At 36.6% G+C, this 26,089-nt stretch overlaps 1 protein-coding gene across 3 annotated transcripts in view; it reads right to left on the bottom strand.

Annotated features, from left to right (window-relative positions):
* The window catches only part of SCIN (scinderin), a 134,705-nt gene that overhangs the window by 99,190 nt on the left and 9,426 nt on the right, over window positions 1-26,089 (bottom strand). For all 3 annotated transcript variants that reach the window (XM_060157107.1, XM_060157105.1, XM_060157106.1), the window contains exons 3-4: window positions 23,067-23,228; window positions 8,857-9,006 (exon numbers count right to left, since the gene is read on the bottom strand). In XM_060157107.1, coding sequence (XP_060013090.1) covers window positions 8,857-9,006; window positions 23,067-23,228 — 312 coding nt within the window. The remainder of the gene's footprint in view (window positions 1-8,856; window positions 9,007-23,066; window positions 23,229-26,089) is intronic.

The raw sequence follows: 26,089 nt of genomic DNA, 5'->3' as shown, positions 1-26,089 counted from the left end.
TGACTTAAAATCACAACCTCAATGGCCTCTATCTTAGGGAGTTCTTTCCAATATGTGAACACTTTTCCTCATGATATTAAACAATAATTACAAAATAAATACTAAGGAGTTGTGAATCATTGACTCTTGAAAAGTCAACCTTCTAATATCTGGGCTTGGCTAATTCTTAGCACAAGATGTTAAGAGGAAACATATAAAATTAATATTACAGTTAACTATTATTATATATTTTAACTATTTATTTTACAAAATGAATGTCAAGGAGTTGTGAATCACTGAATCTTAGAGATCTTACCCTTTGATATTTGAGTTTGGCTAATTCTTAGCATAGGAATAAGAAGAAATTGACCTAAAATTGCTGAAAGAAAATATAGTCTTACTGTAAGTCTTTTTTTACTATATATATATATATATATATATATATAAAATCACTAATATTATAACAAACATGAGGAGAAATATAAATAATAGCGAGACTAGAAACCTGCCATTCTAGTTTAATATTTGTTTTAGTTTATCATTTCAAATATAGAAAAGATCCACCCTTCCATACAACCCATCTGTCTTGGAATTGCATTATCCTGTTGATGGGTTCTATCGGGGAAATGACCTCATTCAGAAATGCTTGCCAAGTAGTATTAGTTTGGACTGATTATATAAAAGTGACATCTTATCAGTGAGGTCACAAGTCTTCAATGTGGAACTTGGGTGTGACAAAGTGGAAGATTATTTGAAAAATTATTATCTTATTGTTGTATATAGTTAAGTATACTTTTACTCTATTTCTTATCTTTGTTCAGAATATTTCAACTTCCCCCACTGGATGAATTGGTGAGGAACAAAATGGATATCTGAATTAAATACTAGACATCCAAATAAAAGATTCATTCAAATAAATGACAATAAATGAATGGTGCCTTGAACAGTGCCTGGCACATAAAGTAAGCTATCAATAAATGGTAGATACAAATACCTACAGCAACTATAGTGCTCCTGGAAGCATCATAACTTTGCAGCACGCACTACTCGTCACTATAATCTTTGGATTTGAGGTGTGTATTAAGTATCATTGCTGTAAAGCAAAACAGGGGCAATGATTTAATTACAATGCAACAGATACAAGAAAAGGAAAGATTTCTATTTTCTGGTACCTCTGATACTTCCTCTCTATACGTAGTATAAGGACTAATCTAGAGAGAGTGGCAAATATTTTCGATCCCTTTACCTTAAAATTCTTTGAATGGTAAACCCATAAATGGACCTTCTCTCTCCACTTGGCTCTCATAATAATGTTATTTCAGACAACAAATTCTGGTGAACGTCTCTGATGCGCCAGACACCATGTGACATAAATAGGAAATTCCAAAATATGTCAGACATTGTTCAATTTCCCAAAAACTTACAAAAGGAGGTTGGAAAATAAAGGAGGGATAAACAAGGAAGCTAAAACTAATTGGATAGCACACAAAGAGCAGTGTACCTCTCTCACAAAACGTTTTTTGTTGTCTCTTAGTGTTAAAAGTGTTTACTGTGCCTATTGACCAAATTAGTATCTCAGGCAACTCAAATTTCCATCCTCACAAAGTACAGAGTTGTGACTAACAATGAAGTAAGAGGGCAACAGAAAATAATTTAATGAGTGGTGTGTGTGCGTTACAAACCCACAAAATAACTATCATTTACATTTAAGGAGCTCAAAACACCCATGTTTATTCCCTGATGCTAAAAAACTGTGATTTTTATTCTTATTTATACTATTTTCCTATAAATCTTTAGACCCTTTAAAAATACTGTATACTCACTGTTCCAAAACGCTCATGAACGGGGTTTTCAAAACAGCTCCCTGGGCTTCCCTGGTGGCGCAGTGGTTGAGAGTCCGCCTGCCGATGCACAGGACACGGGTTCATGCCCAGGTCCGGGAAGATCCCACGTCCCGCGGAGCGGCTGGGCCCGCGAGCCATGGCCGCTGAGCCTGCGCATCCAGAGCCTGTGCTCCACAATGGGAGAGGCCACAACAGTGAGAGGCCCACATACCGCAAAACAACAACAACAAAAAAACAGCTCCCCGACTTCTATTATTGGCACTTCTTTAGTTCATTTCATACTATTTTACAAAGATAAATGGGGATTGATTTATCTAATCAAAAATCATCCCCAGAAAATAAAGTTTCTCCCATTCTCTATGGTATCATTTTTAAAATGACTAAGCATGATTCAAATACACAATGTTATTTTAGTTAAAAGATTAAAATATAACTCCATGTAAATCCAGTAAACTCAAGGTTATGCTATGAAAGCAAACGTTTCCATAGAGAAGCTTCATGGAATGTTGACAATTCTAAATTTCCAAATTCCTGCTTGCTTTTTCTTCACCTTTTGCTCTACATGCTGAAACTGTATTACTATTCCAGTGCTTAGATGATTAAATGTTCAAAATCACTCCTGCTTTAACTTTCTGTAAATTTAAATTGTACAACCTTGGGAAGTGTTAGCACCACCGCCTTTGATGTTAAGCATTGATGTTAAGGATAAGACAAATATATTGGGTGATTTCAAAAACAAAGCTCTACATCTGTGTAGTTCCTTGGAGTGCACAGAGCACATTCACTTTTTTTTTTTTTTTTTTTTTTTTTGCGGTACGCGGGCCTCTCCCTGCTGTGGCCTCTCCCGTTGCGGAGCACAGGCTCCGGACGCGCAGGCTCAGCGGCCATGGCTCACGGGCCTAGCTGCTCCGCGGCACGTGGGATCTTCCCGGACTGGGGCACGAACCCGTGCCCCCTGCATCAGCAGGCGGACTCTCAATCACTGCGCCACCAGGGAAGCCCCACATTCACTTTTAACCCAGTGGTGAGGAGAGGCAGCACCGAGACTGTAGGCAGCAGTCCTAGGCCAGTGGACAGCAGTGATGTGTACTAAACAGCAAGAAGGGTGGACAAAGTGGACGCTAAGTGTGCACTTAGTGTGTTTTAGTCCACACTAAGTGGACAAAAACAGAAATAGTGTCCAATTTTGCTGAACACTAAATAGGGAGGTGACCTGACCTGGGAAGGAAGATTTTACAAATGGCAGAATCCAACTGCAGCTCCTGGGGACATGCATTTTTATTCACAGAATGAAGTTTTAGACATTTGCTGTCTATTTCTTACTGTGCTAGATACTCTCACCTGGAGTGTATGCAATCTGCCTAATACGTGGGAAGGTAGATAAGCTCAAGACTCAGTTATCACTTTGCAGGAGATGAGCTGTAACTATCAATCTGTAGAAAGAAGACTAGCAGACTCTATGGATTATCCTTATCTAAACACTAACTGCTCCTACATAAATGCAGTTGGTTTTAAAACTTAATCAACCATATGGCTTTGTTCATATATTCACCAACACTATCATCTATAACACAGGGAATTTTTTAAAGCAATACTATCCTCTAGAAAACAGGAAGACAAATGTAATTGGTTTTCTAGAACCACAAAGTTCCCAGTTAATTGTATTAATTTTCTAAATATTAATGAGCAATGAGTTAGAGCTGTGAGGCTTCCACAGATATAAAGGCAATGTTTTGTCTTCAAGGAATTTAGAGTAGCATTGTTAAGATATAAATTTCATTGGGCAAAGTAATTTGGGGAAGTATAACTAAAATTTTACTCTTTGCCTAAATAGATATCTAAAGGATAATTTAAGAAATATCTGCACGGTTCAACTCTAGATTTTATTTACAAGATTACCAGATGAGCACATCATAAATATCTGATCAACTTCTCAAAAGAATGATTGAATAAATTTTCTTATTTTCAAGTAGTCAATTATGACTTATAGTAACAAGATGAACACAATTCCTATACTGGGAGATCCTCTGGAGATTAATCCATTTTATATGCTATTGTCATATAGTCTAAAATACATAAATTTGGGAGGGATGAATTGGGAGTTTGGGATTAGCAGATGCAAACTATTATGTACAGAATGGATAAACTATAAGGTCCTACTGTACAGCACAGGGAACTGTTCAATATCCTGTGATAAACCATAATGGAAAAGAATATGAAAAAGAATGTGTGTATATACATATATATGTGTATAACTGAATCACTTTGCTGTACAGCAGAAATGAACACAACATTGTAAATCAACTATACTTCAATAAAATAAATTTTAAAAAAATAATAAAATAAAATACATAAGTTTTATAAAATACTTCAATAAAATAAATTTTAAAAAAATAATAAAATAAAATACATAAAAACCACTGGTGGTATCATTCTTACTGTTTTCTCTGGCATTTGAGGACCCTCACAACCTGTTACCACTCTAGGACTATGTTTTAGACCGGGTGCATGCTTATCTTCTCAATCAGACAAAAAAATACAGTCTGAACTTTACTGGGAACCAACCCAGTGATCAATAAACACTTATTGGCTCCTCCTCATTAGGGAGGATGCCCACACCCTTGCTCTCCGGCTGTGCATCTCTGCCTTGCTTCTGTCTTAAATAAGCAAACTGTTCCTCTGCGTGCTCTCCCACTTGTTGTTGTGCTATGTCTCTAATAATAAAGCACATGCTTTTACGAAAAGAAAAAAACACTTACTAACTAAGACATCACATGACATTCTAATTTTTCTTTCCAATTTTCTTCTTTTACCCAAATCTAAAATAATGATTGTGCATATGACTTTCCAGGGAGCCTCAGTGTTTTTATAGAAGCAAGAAATCTAACAGTTCAACAACAAAGCATCTGCTAACAATCTCCCTGTAGTATTTTTACTGCCAGGATTCCTTCACTAGCATTTACAATGATTATAGACTTAACAAGTTTATTAAATTACATTGAAAAAAACTCTTTCCAGGTTAGAGGAATTGGTTGTTTTGTTGTTGTTTCAAACAACTTGCTCCTTCTTTCTTTTTGATATCTACCCAATGCTATCTTTTTAAAAATGAAAGTCTATAAAACATACTGATAAGTTATTCACCTTAGCCATTTTTCCTCAAGGGACTTTTAGCCTCCCTCCTAATGTTTCGAGAATGAGTAGAATCAACAAAGAAAGTTTGAGACCTTCGGGCTAGTGAGATATTTAATTTTCCTTCACATTCATTGATTATTTATTTTAAATATGAAAAGAAAAAAGCTTTACATAATTTACATGCAGCTTTTCATGGTAAATATGTTTACAGTTAGGAGAAAACAAGCACAGAGTATACATGACTTTAATCACAGGTTTTAGTTAGTTCTGCTTATAGGATTACCTTCATATTTAGGCATACAAGCTTTTAAAAGTGCTTAAGATACAGATAAGAGGCTGACCACACATCCTGTTTCCCCAGACGGTTCTTGTTAATGCATGTTGTGTCCTGTCTGGTTAGTGCCCACTATTACTCTCCAGAGTGTTTTGTTTGAAGGATAAATTTATGATCATCCTAGAGATAAGCCATATTAAAATTGTGTGAAAATAATATTGTGATCAAAAGATAGTTGAACTACCTCTAAATAAAGATCAATTTTTCAAAAGACTCTCAGAAAAATTTTTTTTCAATATTTTCAGTGTTGATCACTTGAATGTGTTACAAAGACATATTCCAAAAATTCAGCATTGAATATGGAGTCATGACAATCACATCATTTAACTGGTTGAAAAGTCCTTGACTTCAAGCCATTACCAACCTTCATATATACACTTTCAAAGTTTTTGGAAATAAATATTTTTTTTAAATTCTCATTAAAAATGAGTCACTTAACAGGTCAATTTTATAAGATACTTTGAAAGATTTTTAGATTTTTGGAATCCTCTAGCAAAGTCAACAGTTGCATTAGAGTCTCAGGAAAAGAAGTGGTGTTCCATTATCTTAAACGAGGTAACCTTTTTTGTCTTTGTGCTATGGACCATTTTGGACCACTTTTGAAGCCTATGAACCCCTACTGATAAATGTATTTTTTAAACGTATAAAATAAAATACTTAGTATTACAATGGAAACCAGTTATATTAGAATAAAACTATCAAAAAATCAAAATATATTTAAAAAAGCAAAAGTAAAAAAGTAATAAATAAAGTAATATATAAATAATAAAGTAAATAAAGTAATAATAAAGTAATAAAGTAAAAATAATAAATAAAGTAAATAAAGTAATAAATAAGCTTCTTCATTTACTCATTAAATAATATTATTGAAAAACAGGTCTAATAACTGCCATAATTACCAAGTAGTGATGAGCATAAGTGATACTTTGAGGTTATATGCAATATCTGTAGTGTGATCTGAAAAGTCACAAGTTCTGCTCATGCTACTGTCGTTTATCAACTACATTCACAATTGGAGAAAATTTTCACAAAGAAATCGGTGAAAATGAAGCTGTCATTTTTTTCCCAACCAAGTTCATGAGCTCTTCGAATTCTATTGTTACAGTACAACATTAAGAAAGCCTAGAGGTCAAACTTGTTTATCTTAAGTCCATACGTAATTCATCAAACAACTACCTACCCTTGTAATCAGGCCACAAAAGAACATTTCTGAAAACAGAACTTCCCACCGAATGCTTTTTAACAAAAAAAAAAAAAAAGGCTTTCACTCAAAATTCAGTTCAGATCAATTGTGAGTGACAGCTGTCCATCATAATGCAGTATAAATTGAATGTACTGAATGGAAACAAAGTCGGTGTTTTCTAGGATTTTTTAGAAACCAGAAAACAAAGAGCCCCTAAAACACAGACATAGCATGTTATATTAAACAGTATGTCCCTTATCCCTATCACTGATACTTTAAAATCGAAGTTATATTTTTACAAATTTTTTTCTTCAGGTTTGCATTTTCTCATTTTAATTTAACAGCATAATATAGTCATCGACTATTTAAGCTTTTCTTTCTCAGAACTTTGAGTGATATCCAATAAGCAAAGACATCAAAAATACATATGCACAGTTAAGGCCCTCGGCCTCAGTGGTTTCGTTGCCTAGAACAGACTACAAATGACTGGTAGTTAAACACAGCCATTGCCTGAGAGACAAGGTTGAATCACAGATCATTGGAATCTAAAGGGACCAGAGAAGCCACTCTGTCTAACCCTCACTTTACAAATGAGGAACCAGAGACAATGAGAGTTTAAGGGACTTTCCAAGATGACCATGGAGAAGCTAGCCTGACAGTTAATGCAACACTCCCTCTAGCTCCCTACAAGGGCAAATTGTGTCCCTGGCTCCACTTCTATCAAAGTATAGCTATTGAGACAAGAAGTTATAATCAATTAGAAATACATCTTATTTATAGATTTTTGCTCCCAAATATGAGAATTAGATGACTTAAATGGTGATCACATCTGCAGAACAGAGGTCTTTAAAAAATATTAAAAGATCAAGAATGTGCTCTAAATAGTTTCAAGGTCTAATGTATTAGTAATGTTAGTCTGACTTCTGAAAACCCAGGTTTCAATAGTCATCCCTTATTTTATTTTGTCAGATGGCCTTTTTTTTCTAATTATAAAGGGAATACACATCCATTATAATAAATTTTGAAAACACAAAGACAAATGAAGAAGAAAATAACAAGAAGCCATATCCCCAGAGTCAAAGCCATATATTGGTGGTGTTGGTAATATTTCAGCATATTTCTTTCCAGATATAAATGTATATATGAATATATAGCTATATAATGTAAACTTACATATTAAGATAATATTGTACCTAAAATTTTATAGCCTGCCTTTTCTCTTAGCATTGTACCGTGATCATCTTCCCATTGAATTAAAATTATTTCTAAAACATCATTAATGTGAAAGTCTGTGTTTGGAGGTTATTAAAGTAATAAAGTTTAAAGACATTATAATCAATAAAATGATCTCATTATATAATTTTTGATTGCTGGATTATGTAGGCTAGCATCTGATCAGGTAACTCTAATGCATTAAATTGCTCTAAATAAAAGATATTAAAAATATATGTTTACAGGATTGTCTTTAGAAAAATTTAAGCGCCCAATGGCTAAAATCATTGGGGGAAAATGCATAATATCCCAGGAAATTAGAGAAAGGAAAACTCAGAGAGATACCTCCTGTTACTATTACATGTGGGAAGATTCAAAAAGGTACTACAACAGGATATCCTGACAGTGCTCTGTAAAGTCATGAAGGAACACAGTGCTTTGGTCAAGGAAGCAGCAACTGGTACAAACATTTAGTGCCTGGCTCATGTAGGAATTCAATAAATATTTGTTGAATGAATAAATGGGAATCAATTTACCAACGTGTATCTAGACACCTGAATATGATTATACCCTTTGACTGATAATCTTACTTAAGGGAATATATACCATATATACACTTGGTCACAACTAAATGTCCGGGACTTGTATGTTGATTAAGTAAATGACAGAGGTATAAAGAGCCATACAGACAATCATACTGATTTAACAACTATACTAAAATTATGTCTTGCCTATACTGTAATTCTTAGTTTAAAATGATTGAAGTATTTAAAATATTGGTGTATTTAATCTCTTGGTATAAGATTTTATTTCATTCTTTTAATGAAATAATTGTTAATTTTAAAATTGAAGAAAATCACTGCGTTAAAGAAAAATTGAGAAGCCCAGATGAAAAAACTATTATGTTTCTTCCAAAATATTTTCTTATAGTCAATCTCAAAGGTTTTGCCCACCTATTTGTCCTTGAATATCTCAGAAGACAGGCACAAGACTTCTTTGATAGTCATCCCAGCGGTGGGAGAAAACAGTCATGATGTTCTATTTTCCTAATACCATGACTTATAAAACCCTGATACTTCCTCTTATCTAACCTTGGCCTAAGTATTAAGAAGTTATTAAATCTAACACACACACTAACACACACAAAACTTAGTGTGGCAAGCTTTCAATACCTTTATAAGCGCTGATGATTCATGCCCGTCTTCCACCACAATTAGTTGAGCTCTTCCTTTCCTTTCATTGTCCCGAATGCCAATGGCAACCTGGCTGGCCTTCAGACGCTCATATTTGTTGCAAGAGGATCCACACCACTGGTAAATTTCCTAAAAGAAAAAGACAGATCTTTTGACCCCAGGAATACGTGGAGGACATTCAGCCCTGGTGTAATACACACTGTGATTAATTAGGAGAAAAACAAAAAGGTCTAAAAAATGAAATTAAATTGATCTATTGTTGAGGTATATATAATTTTATATATTTAGTTTATACCTCATTCTGTATCCTGTTGCTTTCAGTTAGCATTATAAAGTAAGCATTTTTAAACATGGAAAATATAAATATATACCTCAGCATTCTCTGTGTATATAATCCACTAAGTACAATTTATAAAAGTAAACTTATATAAATTATTTAAATTTAGAATAATAAATCTAACGTATTTCAGATAGTCAAGAATCTGTTACAGTAGGAATATGCTCTTGATGATCATAAAACATGACCTATCTCTTTTGTAAAGCAATTTAACAATTCTTATCAAGAATCATAAAAAGAGTTAAAACTCTGACCCAGTAATATCACTATCTGGAATTTATTTTAATAAATTATTCATAAGAAGAGAAAACAACACATGCACAAGGGTTTTCACTGATGTGATTATATTAGTGAGGCATTGGGAAGACATTAAATGTTCAACAATAGGATTACAGTAATATAAATTATGATATATAGAAAAAATACTTAAACATCAAAATTATACCTTAACAGAAATTTAGAAAAACAGAAACAGCAGTTTGATATATTGTAAATTATATACATTAGTTGCCACTTAGATTAAAACATATATTTTAGACTTAGGTACAGTGTTCAGAAAGTATACAGTAACATGTAAAATAATAAAATGTCATTTTCTCCATTAAATGTGGTTTAACGAAAGAAAGAAAGAAATGTAATGGTACCCAGGCCTGGTAGGATGTGGGAGTGGGTGTTATCACACACTATTTGGGTGGTAGATACTGACACAGGCTTTTTTGAGGGCACTTTGGTGTCATACCAAAAAATTATATATGATTTTAAAATCAGGAAATTCCATTTCTAGGAATCTATTTTATAGAACTATTCAAACATGGGATGCAAAAACAAAGAAACAAACAAAACAAACACAAATATCCATCAATAGGGAGATGGCCATATAAATGTCATTACGTGGATACTATAGACTATTCTTCAGTGGTTAGAAATTGAGGACAATGTTTAAACACCGATGTTAAAAATATCCAGGTATATCATAAATAACATAAAGCCGCAGAATAATATAGCTCCATTAAAGTACAGAAACAAAAATATAAGCTCTGTTTCTGTCTTTGCAGAAAAAGATTTTTAAAGATACACAGTATCTTTAATACATGGGAAGGGGCATGTAATTGCAGAAAGAAACCCTTCAGTTTTTGCTGTATCTAAATCAGTGTTTTTTCCTTTTCTTTTTTAAATGTCACTCACATTTATTAGCTGCCTATTAGGAGCTAGATGTTGGGAATAAAGAGATGAATGAGCGAAAACTAGCAAGGAGAGACTGACATGTAGACAACTAATGCTAATAATATGTTTGCACAACACTTAGTTTTCAAAATGTTTCCACACATACTTCCTGTAGTCAATCCGAAGAGGGGGTTGCTTTGTAGTTATTGCTTTGTGGTTAAGTACAATATAAAGGAGACAGACCAGCAGCCACTTTCTATGTGGCTTTATGTTTGCAATTTTTAAAAGAGGAAATAAATTAATAACAGCAAATAAAAGGGCACCCCAAAATTCAGAGAGACAGGCTCTTTTCTTTAATCACAAGACATTTCCAGTCCAGAGTCATTTCTCCATTCAAAAATAGTTCACTGATTACCTGAAATTGGGCAGGATCCCTCTCCCTGGGGGCACAACCTGAAAGCACACAGGTCGGCAACAGTCTCTCTGTCCCCTTAAACCGGCCCCCCACTCCCATGATCCTGCTTCACCTTTTCCACATTCCTCTTCAAGAATAAAATATAAGTCTTAGGAATTCAAGCCTTTATAAGAAGTAAAAGAAAAAGAGACTGTGCTTTGCAATTCCTTTCATTTTAGAATCTAATTTAGTTATTCAACATTGTTAAGGGGTGTTTCTTTTCTGTTTTTCAGAGAATTGCGTGCCGCTATTGTTTCCACTCTAACCTCTTTTCTATACCTGGGCATCTGAACATGAGGCTCACATTTGAATACCAGGCCCAGACGAACAGTTACAAAGAGTGAAAATAAATGGTTCCCAACGAACGATCAGCTAACGTCTAATCACTGAGCATTAAAATCAGGTGGTTGAGTAAGATGGCGATTTTTTTTTTTTTAAAAAATGGATACCTGAGCCTACCCTTCGGGACTCTCAGGTGTATTCTGGGCAGTCGCATTTATTGAATGCTCCCTAGATGATTCTAAGCATTAAACCAAGGCTGAGAACCTCTGCTGGTCCCCGGGAGCACCCGTTGCATCAGGCAGGTGTTACAGGGAATCTGTAATTTCTAGTTACCCAATGCAGCCAAGCAGGCTACTCTGCCAGTACACTTAGGCTCTTACCCTAGGTTCCTTTTCTACCTTATTCCATGATATTTTGCAAATGATTCTTTTCTTAGTAGATCTGAGAAAGCAAACTTCCAATTTTTACATAACAATGAAATATAGGAAGTGGATCAGAAGTTAGCTCTCTAGATATCTCAGGCTTGTAAACAACTTTCATTACTGATTTGCTCTGTATTTTTATATTCATCTAATAGATGTTTATATTCTCCCTACCTTAGTTGTATAAATGGCCTCTCATCCACTTCAAAGAGATTATATAAAATCACACTAAATTTTTTTTAAACATCTTTATTGGGGTAAAATTGCTTTACAATGGTGTGTTAGTTTCTGCTTTATAACAAAGTGAATCAGCTATACATATACATATATCCCCATATCCCCTCCCTCTTGCGTCTGCCTCCCACCCTCTCTATCCCACCCATCTAGGTGGTCACAAAGCACTGAGCTGATCTCCCTGTGCTATGCGGCTGCTTCCCACTACCTATCTATTTTACATTTGGTAGTGTATATATGTCCTTGCCACTCTCTCACTTCGTCCCAGCTTACCCTTCCCCCTCCCCACGTCCTCAAGTCCATTCTCTATGTCTGCATCTCTATTCCTGTCCTGCCCCTAGGCTCTTCAGAACCTTTTCTTCTTTTTTTTTTTAGACGCCATATATATATGTGTTAGCATACGATATTTGTTTTTCTCTTTCTGACTTACTTCACTCTGTATGACAGACTCTAGGTCCATCCACCTCACTACAAATAACTCAATTTCGTTTCTTTTTATGGCTGAGTAATATTCCATTGTATATATGTGCCACATCTTCTTTCTCCATTCATCTGTTGATGGATACTTAGGTTGCTTCCATGTCCTGGCTATTGTAAATAGAGCTGCAATGAACATTGTGGTACATGACTCTTTTTGAATTATGGTTTTCTCAGGGTATATGCCCAGTAGTGGGATTGCTGGGTCATATGGTAGTTCTATTTTTAGTTTTTTAAGGAAGCTCCATACTGTTCTCCATAGTGGCTGTATCAATTTACATTCCCACCAACAGTGCAAGAGGGTTCCTTTTTCTACACACCCTCTCTAGCATTTATTGTTTGTAGATTTTTTGATGATGGCCATTCTGACTGGTGTGAGGTGATACCTCATTGTAGTTTTGATTTGCATTTCTCTAATGATTAGTGAAAATCACACTAAATTTTATTAGTATCTGTAAAGCATTAAGGAAGTCTGGTAAAATGTGTTTAAAAAGAATTATAGCTAATGATAATTTTCTAAATATAATTATTATTTAACATAGAATTTTACAATATTCTTTGGATCCCAAAATATTTTCCATGATATTACTTTGGGTTGGGAGTTTTATGTGCAGTATCAATTCACAGATAAATTTAGTTGTAGAAAATATTCCTCACCATTGCTTAGAGACCAGTTTCAACCTTTAAAACAGCAAAAACATATCTAGGAAATACTCATAAAAATAATAAAACTTTTAATAGTGAAGTTTTCCTTTTAATTCAAAGATGACTAAATCACTAAAGAAAGTGTTACCAAAAAAATTTCTTACTGAGCATGAAAATGAATGTTTTATGTTATGCTTACTCTTTCATTACTTTCACCTTATTTTGTGCTATTTCTATAAGTGACATATTATCTTATTTACTAGACTTAATCTTCAGTGGTTAACTCAGACAAGAAATGCAATAAAATGTGGACTTTAATTTTAAATTGCTAAAAGCCAAAACTGTTTAAAAAAATTAATTAAAAAACCCTTTTCATTCAATGCTAATTAATTTTTTATACAAATATAGTTTGTTCAATAATGGTAGCAGTACATTAAAACATGTTTTAAATTTTAAAAAGAATTTGAGCAATTCATTAAATTTGAGCAATTTATATTCCACCACGTGTAGAGGATGTGTTTAAGACATCTTATTTTAACAGAGCTGTACAGTGATGAGATGAATGTGTGTAGTACTATTAATAAACTGTGTTAGCCCAACACTTACTCTATTCAGAGGTAGTTGGTTAAGACTATTCACCACTCCGGGCACAAGGAAACTTTGTACTCAATCGGCCTCATGCTTGAAAAACTCTCCTATAATGCAACTTAACCTTTTTTTTAGAGGGCATGGGCTGAAAAAAAGAAATTCTGCATAGAGCTAAAAGATGTCTGAATTGATATGATAGGTTGATACGTATTATTATAACCAGAAAAAGTTTTCATTATAATTTAAATTGTTTTATTTGTAATACTTTAATGGGATTTAGATGAAAAACCTTTTGTAAATGTGAATTAAGTGTCCTAGACACTGAAAATTGTAGAACAAACATGGTTTCAGAGGCAACTATTTTACCTTCTAAGATCCTAAGGGATTTAATAGCTCAACACTAAATGTCGTGTTTGGGGAGGGAGGGAAGGATATAAAAACTCCCTGTAAATATGGAAATATCCATTCAATTTAGAATGAAGTCCACTTAAATTTTGGCTGAAATTTGCTGACGTACATGTTGCCCACGAACATCCTCTAGTAGAAGTTTGTGAAACTATAATTAACTCAATGTACAAACTATTAAAGGAAAACAAAATCACTCTGGATAGTTTGAAAAGGAAAAAATAAGGGAGTAAAGAGAAACTGTTACTGGCAATTAGTTCGGACCACCAAGTAACAAGAAATCAAAACAAATGAGTGATATTCATAGAAACAACCACACTGGGGGCAGACCTAGAGGTTTCTAAAATTTCCTTTAAACTACATGGTCAGAGTTAACAAGTCAAACATCAAAGTGCAGCCAAACCTCATTTGGGGACAGGAAATAAGAGCAGAAATAAAACAATGGTCAATGATGCCCTTGAAGGGAGGCAAGATTAAAGGAGACCCCCAAACAGCCATGTGATGGTGACTCATAACATGGGCAAAGAATTCAGATGGAATTGCTACTCTTTTGTCCTTTTCTAACTTTTTTATTCTAAATACATCTAAAAGTTTATAAAACGGGTGGGGGCAGACTTATTTCTCTCCCTTGCTTCTACTGGCTTTATTTTTCCTGTGTTTAGTTTTCCTTTAGATCTAGTAAACCAAATATAGAAGTTCATTCAGATACCCCTCTAGGCTGGAGATTCTCCAAAAACTGCTTAACAGCCACTATGGAGAACAGTATGGAAGTTTCTTAAAAAACTAAAAATAGAACTACCATATGACCCAGCAGTCCCACTACTGGGCATATACCCTAAGAAAACCATAATTCAAAAAGAGTCATGTACCACAAAGTTCATTGCAGCTCTATTTACAATAGCCAGGACATGGAAGCAACCTAAGTGTCCAAGACAGATGAATGGATAAAGAAGATGTGGCACATATATACAATGGAACAGAAAAAGAAACGAAATTGAGTTATTTGTAGTGAGTTGGATGAACCTAGAGTCTGTCATACAGAGTGAAGTAAGTCAGAAAGAGAAAAATACCGTATGCTAACACATATATACGGCATCTAAAAAAAAAAAAAAGGTTCTGAAGAACCTAGGGGCAGGACAGGAATAAAGACGCGGATGTAGAGAATGAACTTGAGGACACGGGGAGGGGGAAGGGTAAGCTGGGATGAAGTGAGAGAGTGGCATGGACATATATACACTACCAAACGTAAAATAGATAGCTAGTGGGAAGCAGCTGCATAGCACAGGGAGATCAGCTCGGTGCTTTGTGACCACCTAGAGGGGTGGGATAGGGAGGGTGGGAGGGAGGGAGACACAAGAGGGAGGAGATGTGGGGATATATGTATATGTATAGCTGATTCACTTTGTTATAAAGCAGAAACTAACACACCGTTGTAAAGCAATTATACTCCAATAATGGGGTGTGTGTATATGTATGGCTGACTCGTTTTGTTGTAGGGCGGAGGCTAGCACACCATTGTGGAGCAATTGTACTCCAATAAAGATGTTAAAAAGAAAAGATGTTAAAAAAATGATAATGTCTTCTGCAATACTTCTAGGACCTACCTTTTTTTTTTAAACTTTAAAACATGACTTTTTTTAGTTTTTGATAAACAAATGTTTATTTACATTCTATTTTGTTGTTGTTTAAAGCCAAGCCAACTCAATATCCTTCAATGACATGTATACGTGTTCTAAAAAACATCTCTGACTGAAGGATGTAAGTTGGATGCAGAGGGTGTGTATGGTTACTGAAGGCAGGGCACCAGAAAGGAAGGAGTTATATGTGAGGTAGGACAAAGCAGTGGTGATGGAGAAGAGGAGAAGAAGACAGGGATTTATAAGGTTAAAGCCTACAGGGTCGGTCAACCATGCCTTTGGATGGGTACTAGAGGACCGGGAATGGGGGAAATGACTTGGACAAATCTAGCTTGGCTGTGGCAGTGATGCCACTAACTGGGAACAAGTGACAGCTTTTGGAGCATTCTTTTTGTAGCAAGAGAAGGTGAAATTGGGTTCTCTGTACTAGTCAAAGTATTTGGCAAATCATATATATTTATTTTTCAAAAATAATTTCTTCCAGCCACAGAAGTAGGTGATTCAACTATTTTTAACTAACTTACTGGTTCTTCGAACATATGATTGTGAATTTCCCAGCACCATTAGACATTTCCCATATTGAAATGGGGACGTTCACTGTCCAATATAATAATCTGGGGGTAGAGCTTAAAAAGAACCTACACCAAGACTTCCCTGGTGGTCCAGTGGTTAAGACTCCACACTTCCAATGCAGGGGGCATGGGTTCAATCCCTGGTTGGGGAACTAAGATCCTACATGCCTCACAGCCTGGCCAAAAAAAAAAAAAAAAAACACCCTACACCAAAGGCCCGTCCCAAAACCTTAAAATCAGAATCTTCAGGAGTCAGATCACAGGCATCAGTATTTTTAAAACCTCTTCTAAATGATGCCAGTGTGAAAGCATGATTGAGAATTAAAATATAACTCCTAATACCTTGAGAGCCGTCTTTCCTAGGGCCCTCATCCATTCTCCAGTTACAGCCTGTGTGTAGCTCTCACATTCTACCTGGTCATACTCTGACTTGTGTATGTGTTTCTGTCTCTCACCACTTCATGGCACCTGGAGGCCAAAGGCTACCTGGTTTTCATCTTTACACTCCAAGCACCCAGCACTTTACACTAAGCACACACTAAATGCCATTCATCCATACTTTTATTACAGGGTAAATTTCAGAGATTTAAAATTAGGTTTATCTTTCCCATTATCTTTTTTTTGTGGCCTGAAGGCTCTTCCCAGTAAATCTAGTGGGATGCATTACTTTGGAGTAAGGACAAATTTATCCAGAAATAGGAAGATATTGCTCAGCTCTCAGTTTTAAAATAAGCCTTCTTAAGTCATAGTAGAGACAAAAGTCTGAAAGACAACATAGTTTTAATTTAAAAGAACCTTGATTTTCCTAGAGTTAAGTGTTCTGCAGGGGAGGATTGAGGATGTGGTCTAGAAAGTTGGTTTTGCATATCGAGAGCCACAGTCTTGGCCTCAGGGGCCAGAGTATATTGAAGAAACCACAGAGAAGGCAACAGTGTGAAATGGTATAAGCCTAGTTTGTCTGATCCAAGAAAAGGAGGTGATTACAAGGGAACCAGGAAACTTGATCAGGTGCAATCAGTTTTTGAGAAGGCCTCGGTAAATGTCTACTCCTCCTTATCTGTCATACATTCATCCATGATCCCAAGCATTAGAGCAGAAACAACTCTGGTCAGTGTCCAGGCAGTTGGACCAAAGGGTACTGGTAACCTTTTGGATATACTGTCCCCACAACTCCAGTGTGGCATGGGAAAAACTAAGTAGAGTTCCTGAGGGCAGATGCAGTAGTGGCTGATAGAACCAGAAAGGGTCTTGCAGCGGATATGTGGGCATCTCAGAAGACCAAAGTGAGGCCATGAATATTTTCCAGCAAGTGTCTTAGGACAGAGGCCAAAGCCCAGAGCTCAAGATTCAATGGAATAGTGATGCCTCAATGAAGCTTAGAGAGGAGGGAGGCTGAAGACTGCAAACCAGACTCATGCTTCCATTCTCAACCCTGTCCCCTATCCCAGGCAATAATATTACATATGCATCCTCTGGGATGGGGAAGGGGGTGGGTGGGATAATCTGATTTTCTTTAATGACAAACAAAATTCACCTTAATAAGGCAAGACACTTTTAACCTTCCTGTGGAAATAGAAGGTTGACAATAAAACAAGGTTGAGTTATAGATTGAAAAAAAAATTGCATCTCTATACACATGACTGTATTTGAGACTGTGTGCTTTAAGCTGGACAGATAGACATTTGTTGAAATGTTTGCTGAGTGACTGTAAGTTCTGGGCCATAGACTAGGAACAAAGAGAGTGAGTGAGGCTAATAAGTGAATGCGCAGGCAGTGTGGAAAGTGCTGAGAGGCAAGTCTCAGCATGGTGATAGGAAAGTTAAGAGCATGCCCAACTCTACAAGGTGTGACATGGGACAGGACAAGGGGGAGAGGGGAATTAGTGAACACATTATAAAGAAGGCAATCTGAGTTGAATTTGAGGGTGAGATGATATTGGATGCTTCGCAGAGAAAGGTGAGTAGAAGAGGAGAGTATTCTAAGCAAAGGAAACCTGCAAAAAAGCAAAAGCATGGCGACTTGAGGGAAAGTGTAAGGCACAGGGTCCTGAGACAGTACTGTGATGATGAAGAGGACGGGAAGCATTCAAGGGACACTTAGAAGGAAAAATAGACTGAATGTGATTGATTGCATGTGCAGCACTTGGGAGAAGTTGTCAGGATGTCTCCTGGATCTGGGGTTTGAGGGCCTGAGTGAGCAGTGGTTCTATTCACAAGAAAAGGACAAGAGGAGAAATCATTTTGGAAGGAGAGGGTGCAACTGAAGAGCTCTGTTTTCCGATTTATCAAGTCTGAGGTTCTCATGATATACACAAGCTGAAATATCTCGGAGGCAATCTGAAATACTGACAGAGAGCTCACGCAAGAGGTCTGAGCTGGGGGGTGAGCAGTTGAAGCTCTGGGTAAGGATGAGTTTGCTCAGGAAGAATGTATAAAGAAAAGACAATGATCAAAAGTAGAATCCTTAAAAAAGCAACAACTTGTGGCGGTGGGCAGACCATGTGAACAATGAGAAAGAGTGGCTTGAAAGGGAGGAGAAACAGGAAGCCAGGGAAGAAGTGAGACTGAAGGAAAAGGGAATAGTCAAGTGTCAACTGAGCACAGGGGCAAGTGGAAAATGATCAGTGGCCACTGGATTTAGCAGAAGGCACTGATGCTCATCGGAAGAACAGTTTCAAAGAAATGGTGGTAGTGAAAGTCAGAAGACGTGGGTTGAAGGCCAACTGGTCAATGAGGAAGTGTAGGCTGCTTTTTCAAAGCAGCATGACTGACTATGAGAGAGGGCGGAATAGATTACAAATAGCAAAGGCAGTAGGGCAATGCTGCATAACTGACCAAACAAGTTAACAAGGACACAGAACATGCAGGACACCACGATTAAAAACTCACCACAGGTTCCTATTCCTGTGAAACATAATTCTCCACTAGTGGCTGGCTCTGACATGTATTTCTAAAAGAGTTAACGCCATATCCCAAACTCTAAGAATATGGGCTCTTTTCATTATCATTCACTTCTGGGGTTACTGATGCTTTGTCAAAATATTGAGATGTAATTTTATTAATTTCTATATATTCCTCATATCTTTAAAAATAGTGGAAAGTAATGATTTATAAATTCACCAACATTAAAATATATATTTCAAAAGCATTTTCCAACAATTCAGTAAATTCCAAATTGCTGAAGTCTAGCCACATCCCATATTATTTTCTGAAAATACACTAAATATAAGACAACTTATCCAAATCATCCTCTAAGATGTTGATGTTGTAATTAAATGAATGATTTTACAATCTCATGCTTTAGGTTGAAAAGGTTATGCTCTCATGTCTAGAGAATATTTACTGTGGTCTAAAATCCTGCCACAGTAAATGTTTCTAAGGCATATGGCACACCACCTTCATACCAGTGATTGTTTATCATAAAAGGCTCACTTCCCTCAAACACAATCAAGATATGGGATTTAGGTTATATCCATAACCTTAGTGTTGGCCAGCTGGCTTTAGTTTGGTGACAGCTCTAGAGGTTCAACCTATCTTTTTCATACCTGGGTAATAAAACAAGATTGAAGAGATGGCATTGGCTTCCCTTTGTGCCCACGAAAGCAGAAAGTGGTCATGAAATAATTAACTCAGTAACTGTTATAAAAATACTATGATAGAGAAAAGTTTGATTCCCTTCTTGGTTTACTGTGACACACCCTAAAAATAAAGTTCCCAAGGTAACTGCAAGATCTTATCACCTTTTAGAAACTTTTGGCGACATAACAACTGGTTAAAGGTTAATTACACAAACACAGATCATGTGGGTATTTGTTCTAAAGTACTTAGGAATCCAGGGCTTGATGCTTACTCGAATATCCCTGTGAGATGTGGGAAAGTTCCACAACGTAAGAGAAAATCAGCTTCAAGTATCTCTGCAACAAAATCATTCCAAATGTCTCTAACCAACCATGAGAGCAGGAGATAACTTGAAATTCATTAAAGAAAATTAACTACATAAAATAAAGAAAATTTACTATTAAACAGGTGAATGTCCTCGAATCTTATTATAGAGACTCTGTCCCTATTACATGAGGCTGGATTTGTGGGGACTACTTCTATGCGCAGATATTACCTATGGGAAGAGAGCGTATGTTACTAGAGCTAGAATTGGTCTATCACAGCATTCAACTACCTAGCCCATTGTGGAAACTCAATACTTGTTCAACAAAATAATAAATAATTTCATTAATAACACTATTTTCAGTAGATTCTAAGCCATATTAGACATAATCAATTCTGAATTCAGCAGATTCTGAAACTATTGCAAGACACTCTGTTATAGAGGCACATCATCTTCTATACTACCAAGTTCACTCAGTGCAATGAAAAGGATGTGACAGAAACAGAAACACCCAGGTCCTATCCCAGATCACCACTCAACCTGCATTAATGCAAGTGACTTCCTCACACCTTCTAAGGCATTTCTTCCTCTTGTGAAACTGGGATGGTGACTGCGATTTCCAGATATGACTGTGTGTCAGATGGGACTGAATTAGAGTCGGCTAACGTCAGCAGTGTCATTAGAAACCACAGTTAAGATGAAAAAAAAAAAAGAAATAAGGAAGTTAAGACTCCAAGAGGTTAATGACTTGCTCAGGATCAAAGAGCAGAGAGTTGGAAAGCTCAGTTGGATACTATTCATGACAAAGAGATTATTGCATTTGTAGAGCAATTACATTACACATAAAATACTTTTTTTAGAAAAGAAACATTTTCAAGTAATGGCAGTGATGAATTACATTATCAGTGGGAAGTAGATAGGGGCCTCAAAGCACATCTAATCAAATACCTGACTTTTATAGATGAGAACCTGAGATTACACTAAACTCGGAAGAAAACTGAGGTCCACTTTCTCTATGAACAATACCACCTTACGTGTAAAATACTTTATAAATTATAAAGGGATAAAGGGCTATAAAATGTAAGTAGTTGAGGGAGACAATTATTGTGCATTGGCTTTGAGAGATTCTGAGTGCTGTTTTTGGAACTGCATGGTTTAATATACCTGATCATCTATTTGTATAAGTTGTGGTTTTGGTTGCAGAGGAATGGAGAGAGAGACTAGTATCTGTTTTTTGCCTAGACCTGAAGGTTAGGACTTAAGCCTGGATAGGGGAACAGGTTAGCATCTAAGGTTGAAAAGGATATTTCCATGAAATTCACTGTGAGATACAGGGCAAGAGTACTGCCATTTTGGGTGCAGACGTCTAAGTGTGACACTGGGAATTGTACTTTGGGCATTAATATCATAATTTCAACTGTGCACACAGCTGGTATAATCCAAGACAGTCGAATTATACATTAGCAGTAATAAAACTAGAGGTGTATCCTAACTTAGAGAACCCAAAGAAGTTTATAATTTGCGTCATTTTCCAAACTATTTAAAACCTTAGCATATTTAATCTCTATGCTGTTGCCAGATTAATATTGCTCAAACTGAACTTTGTGTAGCTGCATTTTTAAAATCCTCAGTGTCCCCTCTATATATATATGAAATAAACTTTTCTGGCCTCTGTCTGATGCTCTTCCCCAAAATACTGCCCAAGGAGAGGCAGTAAAGCAAAAGGCTTAGGTGGGAATCAGACATATGTAGGGTCTAATCCTGGCTTCATTATTTACTGGCTGTGCCACCTTGAGCAAGATCTATAGACAGTCCAAGCCTCATGCTAACTGAAGCAATAAGTCCCTGAATAATGCTTGACCTAGAAATGTTATGGATGATGATGGGAATGCTGATGTATGTGATGTGATGAGAATTACGATCCCCAGAAGAAAAAGGACAACATAAACGTGCTCTGTGCTTCTTGCCTTCTTTGCCTTTGCACGTGGGTTTTCAGTGGCAGGGAATACTTTTTTAGGTTTTGTAAAACCTTACAAAGTTTTAAAGATACAACTCAAATCCTGCCTACTAGAGTCTAGCACAAGACCTTGCAATAATACTTCTTTGTCATGATAATAATGATAAGTATTCCTGACATTAAAGAGGCCTCTTTTCCTGGATGAAAAGTCAGATATTGCCCCTCCAACTAAGATGATACTTGACATTTGTACTTGTGCCTTTTCTTCTAATAATTCTGAGAAAATTAAAAAGTGTGAAATAGGGACTTCCCTGGTGGTGCAGTGGATAAGAATCCACCTGCCAATGCAGGGGACATGGGTTCCATCCCCGGTCGGGGAACAAAGATCCCACATGCTGCAGGGCAACTAAGCACATGCGCCACAACTACTGAGCCTGCGCTCTAGAGCCCGAGTGCCACAACTACTGAAGCCCATGTGCCTAGAGCCCGTGCTCCGCAACAAGAGAAGCCACCACAATGAGACGCCGACGCACTGCAACAAAGAGTAGCCCTGGCTGGCTGCAACTAGAGAAAGCCTGCATGCAGCAACGAAGACCCCAACACAGCCAAAAATAAATAAAATTAAATCTTAAAAAAAAAAAAGTGTGAAATAGTATTATGTGTGTGGATGTAAGGGATATATTAATATTTGTTAAAACATTTTCCCAAAACTCTTCAGGCAGGCTGTTTAATCCTATGTCAATTTTAAATTCTAGAATCTTTGCTTCCTGGGGGAATCAATTTCCCCCTCAAGCAATGTTTTCCCACACACACTTAGGGACAAAAATAATTAGAGGAAGCTCTGTTCAAGAAGGGGAAATAGATTAAAAATTTCAATTTCTGTTCTATGGTAGGCAGAACTAAATCACTACTCCATTCTAAACCTGTCAAAGAAAATAAAAACTTTGAAGTCCTGCTTTATGTGTCATTTCAATACTTGCCAATTAGTCATATGATATAATTGCATCTCACATAAACATGACCTTTTCCTAAGTGTGTAGAAAAAGTGATTATCTTCCATGACACATACATCTGATTTGATCTGAAGACAATTTACTTTCCTCTAGACATCTCCACGTGTGTATAAAACTTACAGTGCCAAGGTCAATGATGAAGCAGTCACCCTTGTTGAAACTGTCCCAGCTTAGGGGAACTTCTGTGGCCCTGACCACTCTCCGACCTTTCACATGCAGGAGCCTCTGGGTGGTCAAGTCATTTGTGAGAACATGATTGAGTCCAGACGCCACACCTCCAGCCTGATCAGTGGAAGGAAGATAGAAAACAAACAAACAAAAAAGGATGAGGCTTCGAACTAGACACAGCAGCTTAGAAAACCTCAGGTATTGGTGCCAAGCTGCCTGTCAAGCCAAGATAAAATACTCACTTAAATGCATGTGAAAAATTAAATATGCAGAAGAGAATTTCCTGGCGAATCAACAGGTTTTTGTTTTGTTTTGTTTTAGGCTCTTTGTCCTTCCTATTTTAACCATTCAATTTAATACTGCAAATATTTACTGAAAACCTTCCATGTACAAAACCTGCTACATAAACGGAAAAGAGCTGTAGCTCTTGTCCTCTGGGAACTAATGGTTCTCAAACCATTGAGTGAGAAGGTAGACAAGGATTTCAGAAAAAAAGGTGACAGGAGGTTAACAGAGAGTCAGAGGTCAGAAGTACAGAGGAGGAGAGCCTAGAGAATCAGGCAGCCCAAAACTCCCACGGTCACAGCCTCAGGTCAGAGAAGGGAGCTGAGTGCTGGCCAGGTATGGGCTGCTCCTAATTTTGGTCCTTGTTTTTTTTACATTAAAATATCACCTGTTTTATTTATTTAGGTAAAAAGAGTTTACAAAATATGCCAGGCCTAAGTATTTATACTCTAAATCTGGTTGCACATCCCCAACCAAAACAAAATGAAAATCAAAGTACAACCACACTGAATTAAGAAATGCTGAAGAAAAACAGATTAACTGAATCAAGCACATCTTCTTGCACCATTTGAAATCAGCTTTTCCCTTTTTCATTCTTTTCCCGAATTAAATGTTAAGGACAATAATCTTTATTTACTTCCATAATTAACTATGAGGTAACGTGCAGAATAAAGGTGCAGTGTAAATAAAACTGTTATTTATTGATCAAAAGCCTCTCTGATAATATGGTAAGAAAATTAGCAGTATAAGAAGCCTATAAAATAATCCAACTTTCAAATTTATTACATCAACATTATACAGTAAATCCAAAGAAAGAAGTGAAGCTTCTGGGCTTCCCAGGTGGCACAGTGGTTGAGAGTCCGCCTGCCAATGCAGGGGACCTGGGTTCGTGCCCCGGTCCGGGAGGATCCCGCATGTCGCGGGGAGGCTGGGCCTGTGAGCCATGACCGTTGAGCCTGCGCGCCCGGAGCCTGTGCTCCAAAACGGGAGAGGCCACGACAGTGAGAGGCCCGCGTACAGAAAAAAAAAAGAAGTGAAGCTTCATATGTAATCAACAGCGCATTCTTTAAATTTCCATTGACTTTAGACTTCTCCCCTTCTCCAAAAGGCCCTCATGAATAAAAAGGTTTTGTTAGTATATGCTAAATGTTGACTTCCAGACAATTACAACCACAAGCTTTTACAAATATATAATAATTTCCCACTTCATAATTTTAAAAAGATTGCCATATTTCTTGACTGCACAAAGTATTATACAATAAAAATAAATTCAAGTTTTTCACCTACATATTACTATGCTTGGCCACCTTAATTTTTTAAATAAGAGGTACAGTGCAATCTGATAAAAAAATAGCATAAGAACACTGTGTTCTGTAAAAAAGTTATAAAATATAGAGTTGACTTAGACTGAGAATACATATATAACATTTAGGATAATTTCATATGGTGAACTATCAGAGTATATATAGTCTGTGAACATTTAATGGTATTTTAAAAATTAATTTTGACTCTAATATTTGATGCCAAAAATGCACAAAAGAAAAACTTTTGTTTCATACATGTCTGTATCAGACAGTAAGTCTTCTGTGAATACTGTTTGAATGACCTCTGGAAACTCCCAGCCTCTTTCTACCTATTCTACAGAATGAAAGCAAGGTGGATGATCCTCTAAATCAAGGGCACCATAAATGCAGTTTTACTGGCTGACAGATGTCTGATTGTTGCTATTTATAATCACGATTGGGGCTGGGTCTTGTTCAGCTTGAGAAAGGTGCTTAGCCAGAGATTTAATATAAGGAAGTAGTAGTAAGTAATTATTTATTTATTATTTTATTTTATTTATTTTATTATTTATTTTTGGCTTTGTTGGGTCTTCGTTGCTGCACGCAGTCTTTCTCTAGTTGCGGTGAGTGTAGGCTACTCTTCGTTGCGGTGCACGGCCTTCTCATCGCAGTGGCTTCTCTTGTTGTGGAGCACAGGCTCTAGGCACACGGGCTTCAGTAGTTGTGGCTCACGGGGTTGGTAGTTGTGGCTCGCGGGCTCTAGAGCTCAGGCTCAGTAGTTGTGGCGCACGGGCTTAGTTGCTCCGTGGCATGTGGGATCTTCCCGGACCAGGGCTTGAACCCCTGTCCCCTGCATTGGCAGGCGGATTCCTAACCACTGCACCACCAGGCAAGCCCAGTAGTAAGTAATTAGTCCTCTGTAACCCCTCCCCAACTCCCTATAAAACCTCACAGAGGAAAAAAAAACTCAAGTCGATTAAATGACATGGGAAGATGATATTAATGTTTCCTAGCTGCATCTTTATCTTATATATAGCAACTAAATGTGGTTGTTGCTGACTTGGGAATGGTAGACTTGGCCAAGTTTTACGCATTTCAAATAGATACAATATCCTTTCCATAGAGTATTCTTAAATTAAAAAAATCATCTGGGCATTTGAACGATTTACTTATGTTGAGAGCATCATAGCATCATAGCTTAGGCACTGAAGTCAGACAATCACACAGCAGCTGTGAGAGCTTGGCAAGTTACATAGTCTCTCTAAGCTTCCATTTACTTATCTTAATAGGATGATAATGATAGACACTGCACCACAGAGCTGTTTTTTCAGATTAAATGCAATAATACATGTGAAGTGCTTATTATATTCCTAGAAGCATGAAATTAAGTATAACATAATAATCTTT

Source organism: Lagenorhynchus albirostris, chromosome 8, assembly GCF_949774975.1.
Source record: "Lagenorhynchus albirostris chromosome 8, mLagAlb1.1, whole genome shotgun sequence".
NCBI classification, from domain to species: Eukaryota; Metazoa; Chordata; class Mammalia; order Artiodactyla; family Delphinidae; genus Lagenorhynchus; species Lagenorhynchus albirostris.
Note: the sequence above shows the minus strand (reverse complement) of the source record. Positions and strands in the feature narration are given on the sequence as shown.